Genomic DNA, 16,490 nt, shown 5'->3' on the forward strand with positions numbered 1-16,490 from the left:
TTTACCTAATGTCTTTACAAGTAATGGGCCTTTTTGTCACAATCACTCATGCCAGAAGGAAAAGGCAATGAATAGTATAACATTATCTATGGATGGGAGCAAGATTGTGCAGCTTTCCTGTAGTAATCACTTTAGACAGGTCTTGTGAAGTTCTGAAAACCCCTGAAGTCAATATGCCTTTTCAAATGAACCATTACGTTAAATCAGAAAATATCTACAGACAACAATGTCAGAAACAAACACAACGGACGCATCCAGAAAATGCCACGTGTGCAAACACACAGCAGTTTGCAGGTGCGGTCTAGGTTACTGTGAATTGAACCAACCCCAACATATAAATGCAGGTTTCTGTAATGCCATTAGTGGGAACTGCTCTAAATTATGGACCTTAGTGCAACCCTCCTGCTCTATTCAGTTAATTTCTTTTTTCAACTGCTCCAAAACTGTAAGAGAGGATGAATATTCGAGTCCCCGCTGGAGCCTTGATTTCAATAAGCAGGAGATTACAGCCTACACAAAATCTTGAATGGTCTTGCACCCGTGGTTCAGGATGGGTGCTGAGGGTACATCTCTGAGGTACGTATCACTGCTTGTTTCCCAGGGGTCCAGAAACAGTCGCTTCATATTTGCAAGGTTCTCTGAAATCCACAGCTGGAAGGTGCTATAAAAATGCCAAAAGATTTGCGTTCTCTGTTACATTTCGGCAAGTTAGTGTGAATGCATGCAGGGTTTTTTGATGCCTTGCCCGCAGTTACATCCAGGGGTGCATCCAGAGGGGATGCGGGGACATGGTTGCACTCCCTTTGGCTGTGCTGCATGGCTGGTCATGGTGTGGGGTTTGGCCAAAGTCACTGCATTCGTGCAGCTCCGGAGCTGCCGCTTGTCCCCTCCTTTCCCATCTAGCACTGAACAGCATCTGGTAAGAGCAGACAGCAGCAGTGCTTATCTCTTAGGCTCCAGAGCCATGTGAAAACAGGCCCTGGCTGGACCCCACTCTGACCAGCTGGTGAGCTCAAAGCTGACTGCTCATGCAGACCCTGGCAGGAGCCAGCACTGCCCAGACAGCGAGTTCAGAGCTCTTTCACATGCGCAGCCCAGCCAAGATAGGGTTGTGGGGGGCCCTACCCCCCTCATCCCATTCCTGGATCCACTACTGCTTACATCTATAGCACAGTCATACTGGTAATGAAGCAAGAGTGTTTTGCTGAATAACCAACCCGGTGCCATCCCAGCTGAATGCCTTCCTGACACACAGCCTTCTTTTCCTGTTCAGGTTTGCAATCAAATGTGTATCCGGGGCTCAGCCTGGTTTAGAGACATTTTAGCCTTGCACTCGAAATAATGAGGACCTCTGGTTGTTATCATTAGAAAATCGGCTGCGATGGGATCATCGGGTCAGCCGCCAAAGAGGATCGCTGTGGGATCTGCAGCGGCGATGGCAAAACCTGCAAAGTGGTGAAAGGCGATTTCAATCACACCAAGGGAATGGGTGAGTAGCATCAAGCCATATTTCCACAGAGCGGGATGTTCTCCTTAGATCTGCCTGGCAGCTCGGGGCTAAAGCGAGGTACCCATAACTCCCGTCCGTTAGAGGCATTGGCTGTTCATGCCATTCTGCTTCTGCGGACAGTAATGTTGGAGACCCCGAGTCATGCCTGTTACCTCCATGGCAATTCTGTAATGTTTTTAGGTTGATCTTTCCAACAGCTGGATTTGTGTCTCTGGGATAAATCTGAGAATGAATCAATGTAGAGATGCGTGAGAATAAGCAAATCGTTATGTAAGCTTATTGCTTTATGTCTTTAATTTTAATTAGTAATTTTAGTCATTTTAATGATCTGATAAGAAGAGTTTCTGCCCGGATCCAATCCTGCTGGACATTAAGCTGCTCCCGAGACGGGGACTGGCAGAACGGTACAGGGTGACGCCAGTTGGTGCTGTACACATCCTGCAGCTGCCCTGTCCGCGGATCGCTGCTGTCTGCAGAATCAGCCCCTGTATGGCCTGTGATTGCTCACCAAGCCCTATTCCTGGGACTAAACCCCTGCTCCCTCCTTTCTGTTTCTCAGTAACCAATAGTCACTGTAAGAAGGTTTCCACGTGTGTGATGACAAAGGCAAAGGCTGTTCCCAAGTGTTTCTCATGTAAGGTGCCCAAATGCGTGTAGTGTCAGCGGGCAGATGTTTGGTGTTGGTTTTCTGTCCTCCTCCTCCTCTGGTTGGACTGGGTGTGGACTCTGTAGCATCTGAAAAGCCATGGATAAACTTCAAGGCCTTTTACTGTTCAGCTCAACTTGCTGAATTCAACACAAGGGTCCCTTTCTATATACTGACAGAAACCCAACCATTCATGCATCAAGCATCGCGCCTCTGCCAGCCCGTCTGTAGTGTCTCAGAGGAGTGTTCATGGGTTCGTTCGGCATGCCTGATGCCTGTCTCCATACAGTGCTTTTTCTGAAGACCATCTCTGTCCCTCTGCCGTCATTCCCAGGGATAGGTAGAGCACAGATAAGTGGGACAGGTACCTGGCTAGTGTAAATTTGGAAGCGCAAGGAGCCCTGATGGTTTACCATGATTTTCTTCTTATGACATCCCCATCCAGACTCGGGACCACCCTGGGACTGCTATCCGAGGCACTATTTCTTTTTTCTTGCCTGTATCCGTACTAATTTTCTTGGCCAGGTGAGGCTTTTCATTGTCCCATGACCCAAAAGAGAAGCCAGTTGCTTGTTTGGCTTTAAATTTAAGTCAGCCCTCTAATAGCAGAAAAGAAGCAAATCAGCTCTGCAGATTGCTGGAGCAATAGCTTTTTGGAGAAAACTCCACTTCATTGGTAGCTTCCAGTTTAAATATACCAACAAAAATCCCAGACGTTTTACCAGTATTTACCCTTTGCTGCAGTGCCTCTGAAGAAGAAGAAGAAAAAGGAAATGTGATGAGGCTAGAGTTCTGGAAAGAAGCAGTTTTCTTCTAATCCTGCTAATCACATAAACCTGGGGATATGGAGAGCAGGACAGAAGCACTGAGCACCATGAACAGCTTTGCGGGCTTTTGAGCAGGCAGCGCTTAATAGGAGTCGGCACAGTACCGATGTGAGACTCAATAGCAATGCTAGCAGGCTATGAAATGTATCCATGGCTTCACAAAGAAATGATTGTCATCCAGGCCCTTTGTCCCATGGCTAGAAGTGAACGGTAGTGGATTACTAATTGTTGAGGACTTTTATGGACATCACTGGCACCACTGACACTAATTAAAAGCCATGGGGACCGATGATAAGGACAAACATATGCAGCAGCTCTTTTGTTTTGACGGCTATGTCTGCACGATCCTGTAGCAATACGGGTGAGCAAAATTGTCCCAACGTTGACCCTGAATAGAGCAAAATTAAAGTTGGAGCAGTTTTGCCATGCTTGTATTGCTACAGAGTCATGCAGATGTAACAGCTGCTTCCTACCAGCTTGTATCGACATCCTTTGATAACAATACAATTAGTACCACTGTCTCTGCTCGGGCCGCCCGTCTTTGGCATCTCTCTACAGAGAATGAGACCCGGGGGCCGTAGGGCTGAGTATATGCTATCCTGGTTCAGCAGAGAAGTAGGGAGCCCACTCTCCATGGCCATCTGCTTTGGATCTTCAGCAAGAGACTTTTTATGATTTGGCTTTTAAGGCGGGCATACTGGCTTTGCCCCACCAAACTGTGATATGTATTGAGGGGGGAAGATATGAGGCATCTTGCCCAGAGATCACCACCTTCAGCCATGGGATAATGTCCCCGTCACCTGAGAATTTATCTTTCAGTATGATGCAGACTAGCAGACCCATTTGATGGTAGTTCATTGTCACGCTAAAATTCACGCTAACTTTCTTTTCTTTCTGGATATTGTTAACTGCGCCTAACAAAGGGATCTCCTATGTGAGCTTGCTTTCCTCTCACAAATCTTTCCAACTTTCACATGAAGATACAGTAGCCATTATACACACATTAATCTGCTTGATGACAAAGCCATCTCTTTGTTCTGGTGTCTCTCCTAATACAAGTTGCACCATATAATTTGTATTTAGGATTCGCTTCAATCACGGCCTTACATTCCTGAGACACTGATGTAATGCAGATTATCCAGAGAGATTGTTGCATGCCAAAATAACTGTTCCTAAGGTGGAGTACAGTGCATATAGCTCTATAAATTACCAACTAATGAAGTTCTCCTGTTGTACTTTTGAAGCTTCATCTTGAAAGCCTGAGTTATGGATTGAAATGACTCGAAATATGGCCTGATGGTTGCCAAATCTCATCAGCATTTAAGCAGCTCCCCCATTTAAACAGAGTTTTAACCCAAACTTGCAAACGACAGCATTGCAAGCAGTTATCCTAAAACCAGGCCTACCTCAGGACCAGCATCGAATCGACTTTTGGTCTGACTAGCTGACACCTGATAATCTTTCTGGCATCTGCAGTTACAATTTAAAGAAAGCATTCATCCCAAAGGCCAAAAAAAAAAAGGGAGAGAGATGTTTTGCCTGATATCAGGGATATCCCTTGAGCCACAGCATGTTACTGGCTCACAAGCTGGGGCTGGTGTAGTGGTATCTATTGGAGCTTGTGGTGAATTTGCATGTCTGATGCATGTAGGGCATTTGCAATAGGATTTGGCCACTAATGTACACGGTCTTGCTGGGATTTGCAACTTAGAGCTTCAGGAGCTTTCTATGGGACATGCCCGAGACATATATTGCATCCCCTTGAAAGGACAATTCAAATTCATACTGGCACGTAGGGGATTCGAGTTCTGCTTTGTTCACAAAAGAAAAACAGAAAGTCAGCAGTCGGTCCTGTGCCATACATCACAGCGAGCGAGTACAGCGTGTTTCTTGTTATTCAGGAGCTGCGAATACAACCCCTGGTGCCATCAGGCAGGATTCAAACTTACACGCGGAGAAATATCTGGTAGAAGACCAAATTAAACAATCTCCCAAACGAAAGCCCTATTAATAGCTTCAGCTCGGCTATTTGCCATTTTTGAGAAGTCAAACACGAGGCAGTGCTTCCCCGTGGTGTTTTATGGTGCCACAGCGGTGAAATAAGAGTATGTTTGTGGCATCAGCAAAACCTGAAGAGCTTCAAGAGGCAAGAGCCAAAGCCCTTTCACGTTGCTAGGAGTCCTTCAACAGATTTTAATAGTTCATTTGGATTAGGTGCTTAGCTCTGTGCGTTTCTGATTCGGTGCACAATTTTCAAAAAGCCAGGGTAAATACATTGACAGATACCGAGAACTTGGGCATGTTCCAAAGCGGCTTCCTAACGGTGGTGGCATGGTGTTTCCGAACCGATTTGCAGCGAGGGCCTGCCGTTCAGCACTCCTCGCTGTGCGTTTCCACCTGACAGTAATTGCCGGTTGGGCTTGTATGCAGATGCATGGGGTGTGGTGAGAGAGATCTGACATCCTAGAACGAGCTGCTCTGAATGTAATTTAGTATCTCGACCAACAGAAAGAAAAAACCCAACTCCTGGCAGTACACGGGGTAATGTCCGACATCTGTTTGCTTTGGTTTTCATGGATCGCGTTCTCTTCGTGCAAGCCAAACCTTAAAGGTGTGGTCGTTCCTGACGGACCATGCTTTGTAATTAGCCGAATGCCAAATTGATCAGTCTGGCCCGAGCGCTGGGACTCTGCTCACAGGCCTGCTGCCGCTTTCTTCTTGTTTTTCCTGCATGGGAGGATGTCCCGTTTGGGAGGTAACCCGAGGAGAAGGGAACAAGGTGTTGCCTGGGTTGGGACTAGAGAGGCAAGCAAGAAAAGGTGCAAAATGGCAATCCACAGGTGACAGCCCAGGGTAGCAGGTGATGCCAGCGGACAAAATCAGCTCCCTATTCAATATGCCTCGCAAAGCCCAGGTGAGTCTCAGTAAGGGTGAAGCGATCAGCCCTGCCCTGCCCCACCTTTCCGTTCCCACCACCACCCCATTTCACCGCTTTCCGTGGCGTGGGGCTTGCCAAGTCTGCCAGCACGGCCTGTCTTTTGCCTGTTTCCCCTCCAATACGTAGGAAAACCATGGCGAGTCATTTGTATTTCCCCTTAAAATAAGCCAGCTTCAGGGATGCTCCGGCATCAAGGGCTCTTTCTTTAGGATGCCGTCTTGTTTTCAGAAAGGCAGGGCGTGAAGGGGCCCAGCCTCATTACGCTATTTAAAACAAACCAAACAAGAAAGGTAAAGCTAATTACTTATGCTTTAAAAGAAGTAGTGGGGAGGGAGAGAAAAAAAACCCATGGGAAGAGCCAAGCTCCACACTGAGAAATGAACTGGGTGGCCAATTAGAGGGGATCAATCATAGTCTTAACAAGATTAGTGTCATTTACACAGGCTCGACTCCTGGGCTTTGAATCAGACCCTAACGCTCGTCAGCCTTTGTTTTAAAGGTATTGCTACCACCCCGTGGAACATGTGTAATCCCAGATGGCCCTGGCATGTTTCTGCATTGGCTTCTCTGATCCTGCCGTACAGATGGAGCCTAGATTACACTTCCCGTTAGCTGGAAGAACCACCTGACAGCTTTTGTTGTGCTGCAGTCTTGTCTGCAATCAAAAGCAGCCGAACCAGACCCGAGCATTGCATACGGGAGGGCACGTTGCTTTTCAGTCTGATAGCTGCAGCCCCTTTGGGTTCAAGACCATTGGAACTGGAAGTGCACGGGGTCGTTCTAAATTACCCCCCGACTCGTCTTGTTACAGCAGTGTATCACTGAGTATTTAATGGCCAACGGTCTGTAGGCTTGCATATTTGGCACTGGCCGTAATAAAAAAGTTTGCTCTTCCTTTATCATTTCAGTTAATGATTGAAGCCTCGGAGTTGGAAGCAGAGTGTAGAAGTGAACGGCCCCAAAATTCAGTCGAGGCTGTCGCTAAATTAAACCTTTGCATTGAGGAGGTTTTGGGAGCAATAAATAAAGCATCATCTCCCAGGCAGCTTTTTTGATATGAAAAATAGTTAAAAATTAACGGTAGCCCTCGCATAGTTAAACATTAAACCCCAATGAAAGGGGGAAAAAACCCTGCAGAATGTCATAAAAATAAAATCCAATACTTTCTGTAACAATACAATGGGATTCTGTTGAAAAGTCTTAAGAACGTAGAAGGTCAGAAGCTCAGTGGGTTTAAATGGGCAGAGTTCATGGATTTGGCATGTAGAATTTAATGGTGAATGAGATCAGCCTTGTAGGGTTTTTCAACCACCCAGTAGTATTACATCTGTAGAAAACTGCTTGATTTAAGGGGAAGGAGGTCACCGTCCATTAAATCGCAGAGGACTTTCTCATAAGGCCTAACATGCAGATGAAAATAAATATATTCCTACCAGCCCTCAACCTTGCCTCCTGCCGTTTAGTTAAGAACCCGTCCTCCTAGTTTCCCTTAAGTGCATGGATTAAAATGCAGGCTTTAATGCAAAGCAATCACTTTTTTTAGGTAAAATCATCTAACACAAATGTCATTTCAGAGGCCCGCCAGCTACCTGCCCATGATGTGCATACAGCATTGCTGCTGGCAACCTCTTTTTTTTGCTTCAGCTTCTACAAGGTGCCTGACATATTCCAGCCAGTGCCACACACGAACAGCAAACAGTGCACAAGAAGCACATGTAATTAGGCACAAACACAACCCCTAGCAATCACAGCTGAGGAGCGCACACGTATTTTTCCCCCCTCCTCAGGCCGCGGCGATTAGTCACAGCAGTGCAAGTCCCAGCATTGAAACTTGGCTGCCAAAACAGTGACTGCATTTGAAGTGTTTCCCATCCGCAACAAGACATGACAATGAGTTGGGGTTTTATTTTGTGCCGAGGAGATACTAAATTACTGGATGCCTCTGATTGCGTGTGAGATACTCTCATCCATGTGTCCTTTTGTTGCCCTAGGTTATATCGAAGCAGCTGTGATCCCCGCCGGTGCTCGCCGGATCCGAGTGGTGGAGGATAAACCTGCTCACAGCTTTCTGGGTAAAAGAAAAAAAAAAGAAAATTTTGCTTCTAAACTCAACTTTTGCTTGTATTATGCCGGCTCTTCTCATTGTGATGGAGAAGAGCAGGATCCTTGTTTCCAGGAATCAGCTGTTGTGTTTCTTCTTGCAGTTTTTCACCATTTCTTTGGTTCGGTTTAGGGGTGGTTGCTAATACGTATGTTTATAGGGTGCTGGTTAGTCCTGAAGGGATCACAAGAGTCCTTGGGATGCACTTGACTCCAGCTTGGGACACAGAAGATGCCAAATGACATGCAACACAACAGGGCAGGGCAAGGAGTAAAAAAGACTGAAACAGCAGCAGGAATGCCAGTACAAAGAGCGTAGCACCCAGTTCAAACTGGAATCGAACTGGGACTTTGCAGATGATACCCCTCTCGTCCTCTAGTACTACATTTCCCTTTCATTTTACACCCAATCCCTGACACTGGTTCAAGTCCAAGATAGGCTGATTGCAGCCATCAATCTATTGCTTATATTGTTCTGAATTTCCCTTAGAAGCTGAAGGAACAGAAATAATGGGGCTAATCCTCGGCCGTTCTGTTGATCATGGTAGGATTGCACCCCATGGAAACAGAAAGAGGTTTTGGCCCTGGGTTAGTACTTCCATACTGTAGTTTAGGCCACGGTGGATCAGAGGATACCAGCAAATTTGTTATGGTCTTGCTGACCTCTGGAATTAGGGACTTGACAGTATGGATCATTACCCGGAAACGCCTTTAGCTATGTGTCATCATGGTATCCTTTCATCTCTCCAACTTTAATGGACTCCCTCTCTGGGGCGATCTGAAGAGAAGACAAACTGCTGTTATTCTCATGTCGAGTGCCTTACCCAAGATCCCGCGGCAAGCTTGGGGTGGAGCAGGGAATTAAACCCAAGCTTTCTATGTCTGAGCAGGCCCCTTACTCGGCAGACCAAGCTTCCCAAATAAAACCAGCTCAGCTTCATGGCCATATGAACTCCACCCTGTACTGGCTTAGTCAGGGGGGTAGGATGCTAGAACCTGGATCATGGGTATCTGAGTGAGTCTCTGAATTCACAGTCAGTTGCCAAATGTATGAATGAGCTGTTTGCTGTGGTTTTTTACTCCAAAGGGCACTGCTTCTCCAATCAGCTGGAGCTTGTCAGAGACCTGATGGAGCTGATTGGAAAAAACCACAGCAAACGGCTAGAGCACCTCGATGGTCCTGTGCAGATGTTTGCTGGGGCTCTGTATGCACCCAGTTACTTCGCACGCCCCCATCTTCACCATGGGGTCAGGTACCTAACCCTGCAAACAGATGGGTCCTACCACATCTTTTCTTCATCTGTGTTATGCTGTGCCGCAATTCCACCTCGTAAGACAGGATACAGGAAAATTACAAGTTGCCTGGTTGGCTGCTGGCAAACGTTACATTTATTGCATGTCACATGCAAATATCATGCAGCCACATTGCTGTTTCAATGAGCAATTTCTTCGTGGCTGGTCCATCATTTTTGCCCTGGGATAAACTGGTTTAACATCGGGCATGTTATGGTTTTGTCGCATCTTTCCTTCCTTTTCATGTCCTTGTGACAAGGCATTTAGCAGAATTCACAGATTCGTTGGAATCTGATAGGACCGTGCTGTGAGCATTTCTGCTAACGGCCTCGAACTTGCGATCTCTGGGCTGTCAACTCTGTGCCTTAGTGGCGACCACCCCAGACCCCATTTTGTCACATGATACTTTCATATAATGCACAACAAATGAACCTCTGCCAGGAGCCTTTCAAGTGTAAAAGTCCCAGTGGGATCAACATGAGACTTTTGTTGCCGTTGACAAGCAGGTATACCTCCTGCCCCTTTTGCTTTCTAAATATCTACCATTTTAAATGGCTCCCATCATCCTCATATCTGTGGGCCTTGCTGAGGCCTCAGTCTTATAGCCCTCCACACAAAAACATACCCAGCCAAGGCAAGGTAGGACTGATATTTGCTTGCAGCTTCCACCATGTGGAGCTTCTTCACTGTGGTGGCTTTCCTTGCCCGCTGGTTGGTCCCCTTCCGCATCCATCTGTGTCATCTCGGTCCTCTTTCTGCCAGGGGCAGGGGGTCAGACACGATGATCTGTTGTGGTCCTTTCCAACTCTCCAATCTATGAATCTCTTGCAACATGAGCTCTTCAGACCTGATTCTCACTCCCACATGCACCTGCCTCATAACCCTCTTCCTCTTAGTGGCCTGTAGGAGCTCCTGAGCCTCAAATACCTGGGTACTGCTTAAGAGCCTTGGTACGCTGATTGGATCTTAGCTTTCTGTCCTAATGCTTTTATTTTTTCTGCATCAGAGGAAAGCATCAGCACTGGGCAAGACCTCCCATCAAGGGTGCTTCCCCTTGGCTATCACGCCAATTTTTTCTCTGATGGTGGACCACACGCCACGTGCTGAAGCAACAGAGGGTGAACCTGGCCACTCCTTACCCCTAGGTTCAAAGCCTGGCATCTGGTAGGAAGCATGTGTTGGAGCTCCTGTTATTTCTGCTAACAGCGCAGCCTGCCTTCTGGAAGCGGCGTCCGCCTACACAGATGTTTGACATAGCAAAGTGGTGGTGAAACAAAGAGAGCCAGTGTTACCTTGAGCTTTGCAAAGACTCTGCTTCTGGGAGCCAGCCTTTGTGTTTGTCTTGGTGGGAGCCACGTTGAGCGCTTCTCAGGGGGCTCGGGCTTTATCAGATGCAGTGTCGTTACTGAGAAGCTCGCCTTGAATGTGGGGAGCTCAGGCCTGCTCTCTGTTGCAAGCACGTAACTCTGTGGCTTGCATGGGTATAACCCCATGGTGTGTCACATCAATAGATTTGGCTATAATTGAGAGCATCATTTGACCCTACGTGCGTCAGCTCAAACGAGATGGACCCTCATGCAGATCTTCATGCCACACTTGCACCAAATCAGTTTGAGATGCTTAACAATCCCAGGAGCATGTTTTCTCTCTCATTGTCTCTATAACTCTGCCCCTTTCCACCTGGTACAAGAAAGGCTGAAACGCCCCAGCACCAGGATCTTGCTGTGGTACTGTTACTGCTAGCCCGGTCATGCACAATAGTTTAAATATCTGGGCATTTAAGTAAGGGCCAAGAGAGTTTCTCCCACCTGCAGTGCTTGTTAGTCATCTGGCTGCATGGAAGTCCCCCAATATTATTTCAGCTCAAAGTTCATGGCTGATAGCCAGAAAGACCTGCTTGTGCCTTCCAAAACTCTCTCTTTCTCATGACACTAGCCACAGAAAAATATGCAGTGTCCTGTTATCCTAAGCCTCAGGATATCAACAGTGAGCCTTTGGCTAGATAGACAAGATATCTGGGAAATCAGATTCCACCCGCTGTGATTTCAGTAAGGCATGAGGGATGCACTTGCATTTTAACACAGGGCCTAAGCTTGGAAAAATTCCCTCTTTTAATCACACTTGTGAAATTTAGCCCAACGAAGCCCTGCTTCCAACCAGGCCTGGGTATAGCACTTTGGAAATGAACCCAATGTAATTTGAAATCTTTATTGCATTTGCTGGGAGCAGTTCCTGAAGAATTTCCTCCCACCCCCTCACCCACATTCAGCCCACGCTGGCTGACTTAGCTGGCTTTAATACTTAAAAACCACCTTGAACAGGAAACGCCTCTGCAGTCTGTGTCCACGGGCTGGGAAGTGAGTCGGGGGAACTCTGAGTGGAAATAAAAGTTTGACTGGATGCCAGGTTTAGATATAGGTTGATTGGTAGGTTCCTGTCCCCTAGCCTAAGAGGAAAAGAACAGTTAAAGGAGTTTAGTTTGGTTTTATTTCTTAATTTTCTACTGTAAATGTTTGAGCCAGAGAGCAGAGATGCAAGATAAAAAAAAATACCTGATACCTCCAGAAGAAAGTCATGTCTCATTGGCAGTCTGTCCTGGCTGCTCAGTGTTAACCATTTCTGTAGGCCTTCTACTCCTGAAGAGTTTGCAGCATAGGACAGACAAAATATGAGCTGTCAGACATGGGTTCCTGATGAGGAACAATATCTTCGGTTATTGCTCAGACAGCCCTAGTGCAAGGTGAAGACTCTGGAGGAGCTGAGTGATAGTAAGTAGCCAGAAGGTGCATGTCCTATTGCACAGTGAAGTAGTTATTGCCAGGACAGCTCCAGTGCAAGACAAAGACCCTGGAGGAGTTAGGTAGTAGTAAGTACCCAGAAGGTGCATGTCCCATTTCACAGTGCAGTGAAGTGGTTATTGCTGGGACAGCCCTAGTGCAAGGCAAAGACCCTGGAGGAATTGGGGTAGCCAGAAGGTGCATGTCCCATTGCACAGTGCAGTGAAGTGGCTTTTGCTGGGACAGCCCCAGTGCAGAGTGAAGACCCCAAAGGAGCTGGGTAGTAGTAAGTACCCAGAAGGTGCATGTCCCATTGCACAGTGCACTCTGCTGCCTTTGTGCTGCTAGATGAGAGCTCCTTTAGAGGAGAGGAGAATTCTCACTTGGAGTAATGTTGGAAGAGCTGGCTTCACATCCAGCCATCCCTTCAGCCACACTCGGGTGTAGGGGTGAAGAAGAGAAGGAGTTATGCCCGAGAGCTGGAGAGCTAGAATTTCCTCCCTGATTGATTGTGTTCATTCAAATTCAAACAGTTCCTGGCAGAAAAAAGAACCTGTCCGTGGGCTCTGTTTGCAGCTTTGCTGCTGATCCATTGGGTGGCCTTTTTCCTCACTCTGTGCCTCAGTTTCCCTATAAATGGGGAGTAAAGTTGCTTATTCTGTGCTCTCATTAACCCTCTCCCCCGGGGTCTTTTGCAAGAGTAGGAGTGCTTGCCTCAGACACTGAGTAAGGAGCTGTTTCCCAGCAGATGTACTTGCATCGTACCCAGGACTTTCACTGGATGAACACTTGGGTGCGTTCTGTGTTGTCCTGCGCCCATGAAATGCTCGTCCCAACATGCTGCAGAGGTGGCTTCACCATTGTGGAGAACAAACCAGCCTCCTCCCAACCTGCTGTGTCTCTGGACAGGTTTCTGAGGTTTGCAATCAGCACTCAAGGGCTTCTTTTCTTTTTTTTTTTAACAATCAAACAAGTTACAAACTGGCTGGTGGTGCCATTAATACCAGGGCAGTCACACCACTCAGATCTGTGCTTAGAAGGGACCATTCTTATGAGACTCTCCCCATCTGAGTTGAAGAAGTATATGGCACCTTGACCCTTAGGTTGGATTCAGGGGACAACCCGTGGTGGGAGTGAACGGTCCGGAGGAGTAGCCAGGGGGATGCATATTCCTCCTACTGTGCATTACAGAGCTCAGACCAGAAAATTCAGTGTGAGGCTGCACCTGTCCACAAGCCCTTCCTCAGGGCAGGGATCCTCTGGAGAAGCTCTGCTAACACAAAGAGAAGTGCAGAAGATGCCAGAGGCTGCAAGCTAATGCCGTTAGGACCCCCAACATCCTCATGGTACTCTCTTGCTTTCTCCTGCAGTCGGGGCGATCTCACCTCTCGGTTCTCAAAGCACGCTTAATAATACCCACATCACGTGTTACCTGAGTCTTTGGCCACCTCAGATGAGGAAGATCATTAACGAACGGTCCCCTGTGATTATACACATGCTTCACGCTTGATTAGAACCCACTGAGAAAAAAAAGGCCAGTCCTGCAGTTGGTGGGAAGTTTATGTCCTGCCCTTCCAAACGTATTAAAGAATAATAAAGAATGTAATGAAAGCCCAAGGGGGTGTGGAAGCTGGCAGGGGCTTATCCAAAGCCTGGTTAAGCCGACAGGAACTTTTCCATCAACTTGACAGAGTCCTAGGCCAGTCCCGTCCCCCGTTCCCCCTACACATTAATTTAATTAGAAGCAAGGTTCATCTTTTTAACTGCGAGTTAATAAACTGGGTCTTCAACCTTTCAGGTTAAGCAAACACTTTATTAAAGAACAGATTGGTCAGGAGATCTAGTTAACCTTGAAAACAGAAAGCTGTACCCAGTTGCTGAGAAAACACCTGCAGACGACTGTCCCCATCATCCATGGTATGTGAATCTTCACAGGGAAGGCAGCCTGGATTTTTCTGTTTTCAAGATCAGGATTCACCTCTTTGCTTTGCAGCACTTTTGTCTTCATCACCAAACCTTGCCAAAACCACGCTTCACTTTTACAATGAGTGTGCAAATGGGAAAATTAATATGCAACGCTCCCTCTGTATGGAGCCATCTCTCAAGCAAGGGAAAGCTGAGACAGCACATGCACATACCGCAGCTCTTTCCGAGGGGAAGTGGGTGAAATTGCAGATATCTTTGCTTCTAAATTAGAGTTGCCTTCCACGCTTTCTGTGCTAGGATCTTTCTTGCTTTTTTTCCTACTGGGCTGTTTTCAAGGGGAGATATTTTCACCCCCTGAAGTCTGAACACACAACCTCCCCCGATTTCAGCTGGATTTACACCAATGAAAATGAGGTGGGATTGGGTCCTTATTGTGCTGTAGCTTATTTTCAAGTGCTGGAGTCCTGGTGGTTTGCGGTTCTATCCAGCAGCCTGATGCAGAGCCAGCAGTTTCAAGGAGAGGACTTCAGTTGACTTCGGGTGTTTTCTGAAAGCCCAAAATAATGACCTGGATCCCCGTATCTAACCATGGTGCATTGCATGTGTAGGCATCAACCTGGGCCCAACATTACTCAGTGGAGCTTATTCAATGGAGTGAGAATCAGCACCTAATACTCCTTCATAATTTGTGGGCCTGCCTAAAACATCCCAAGCAATGCTGAAGTTCACAAGCTGTATAGGCACATCCCAGCAGGTGGAAATGTGTCCATGGCAAGGATCTAGACTGGCACGGATGTTAACAGCAGCAAGACTTTGAAAGGGTTCTTGGTGTGCCAGCCTCGCCTGCTGCCTGCTGTGCCTGCCCATCGTGTCCTGGTTCCATCAAGCCCACAAGCAGCCAAGATTTGTCTTGCCTTTGTCCCCAAATCTGAGAGCAGACAGAGCAACAAGCTACATCCTGCCGTGAGAGAGCTGCCTTTCCGTCTCCCTAACCCAGGGAGCACCTGCGACCAAGAAGGCCTCTGAAGAGCAGTCGTAGGGCTGTAGTGCATCGTGCATGGTGCTCAGGATCAGCCAGAACATGATGTTGTCCCAACACACATTAGACCCTTATACCACAGGGCACGATCAAAGGTGTCTTACGGCCGGTTCCCACCCTTTACGTTCAAAGCACTTGGGTGATAGCCACACGAAAGACGAGTCAAGGACTCTATCCAACACCAGCAGAACACAAGTGCCTGCAATCTCAGCAAAATTACTCCTAGACCCTTGCAGTCTTGGAGCCTAGAGAGGTTTCATTAGCTTTCTGCCAGAGAAGATTTAGGAAATATCTTTCAGATGTTAATTTTTGGGGTGTGGAGGGGGGCAATTTAAAAAAAAAATCCTTCACAAGACCATATTTTTGCTGATAGGAGAGATTAGAGCTAAATGAATCATTACGGTTCTGCACATATTATATACAGATTTAAACAAGAACCTTTGGCCCAAAGTGCTAAGCTGTCATACTTCAATCAGGTACAGAACAGGCAGCCTAAATAACACTACAAGTTTTGCCTGTTAAAGCCAGGCTTCTTTTTAGAGGCAGTGAGATTTTGACCCCGCTTCATCCTACAGCAGCCGATGTTAATAGATGTGACAGTGTCACAGAAAGATCCTTGCAGTTGCAAGGATAAAAAGGAAAGCATGAGCTGCATGATGGGTTTGCTATCAGTTATCCTCAAACAATCAAGGGGGATTGGAGAACTATTCTGGTCGGGTAGGTTCTTCTGTGGAGCCTGTTGCAGTGGCATCTGAATGGCCAGGTTTTTCTAATCTATTAGTGTCGCTCATCTCTCAAAAGTTAAGAGCATTTGGGCTCGAGTATAATCTTTAAACCACACTCAAATTGATTTTCACCCTACACTCATGTAGTTCCTTGCACTGTCGACACATGTATTTCCAAAATATCAGATGACTGCATGCTGACACATATTTGATATGCACACGCCAACACACGTGGTCCTTACATTTCAAATACGACTTGTGGTGCTAGTAACATTTGAAGATTGTTACAGGAAGAACGATGTAAATCTAACTCACCGTGTACTAATTCATGTTCTCTGTTTGCTGTTTGCCATTCACCCAGCTTGGATGAGAAAAATGAGCTAGTAAGTGTCTTTCTTTCTCTAGTCAGAAACCAGTCGCTTTTGCTTGATGGTTCTTGTGCATTGGCAAGATGCTGCAGTCCTTCAGTGTTACATTTAAACCTAAATTCAAACCCTTTGAAAGCCAAAGAAAAACCCTTGAATAATTTGAGCTGCTTTACAATTTGGGGTATAAGTGTTATGTGATAATATGCTTGTAGTATGGGTCCCAAAATACATTTGATAAGGAATAGATTGGTGCCCACGCATTGTACTACTGACTGCCAGAGACTTGCTTAGGGAGCATACGCTCCCCAGTATAAGTAGGCATTGCACAGTCAAGTCGCTTT

At 46.7% G+C, this 16,490-nt stretch overlaps 1 protein-coding gene across 2 annotated transcripts in view; it reads left to right on the forward strand.

Moving 5' to 3' along the window:
• Positions 1 to 16,490, forward strand: part of ADAMTS17 (ADAM metallopeptidase with thrombospondin type 1 motif 17) — a 261,444-nt gene that overhangs the window by 172,192 nt on the left and 72,762 nt on the right. Inside the window, exons 15-17 of one of the 2 annotated variants that reach the window (XM_019477538.2) lie at positions 1,369 to 1,489; positions 2,070 to 2,144; positions 7,913 to 7,993. In XM_019477538.2, the coding sequence (XP_019333083.1) occupies positions 1,369 to 1,489; positions 2,070 to 2,144; positions 7,913 to 7,993 (277 nt within the window). The remainder of the gene's footprint in view (positions 1 to 1,368; positions 1,490 to 2,069; positions 2,145 to 7,912; positions 7,994 to 16,490) is intronic. The other variant, XM_019477539.2, reaches the window with a different exon arrangement.

The sequence above is a fragment of the Alligator mississippiensis genome, chromosome 11, assembly GCF_030867095.1.
Source record: "Alligator mississippiensis isolate rAllMis1 chromosome 11, rAllMis1, whole genome shotgun sequence".
In the NCBI taxonomy this organism is placed as follows: domain Eukaryota; kingdom Metazoa; phylum Chordata; order Crocodylia; family Alligatoridae; genus Alligator; species Alligator mississippiensis.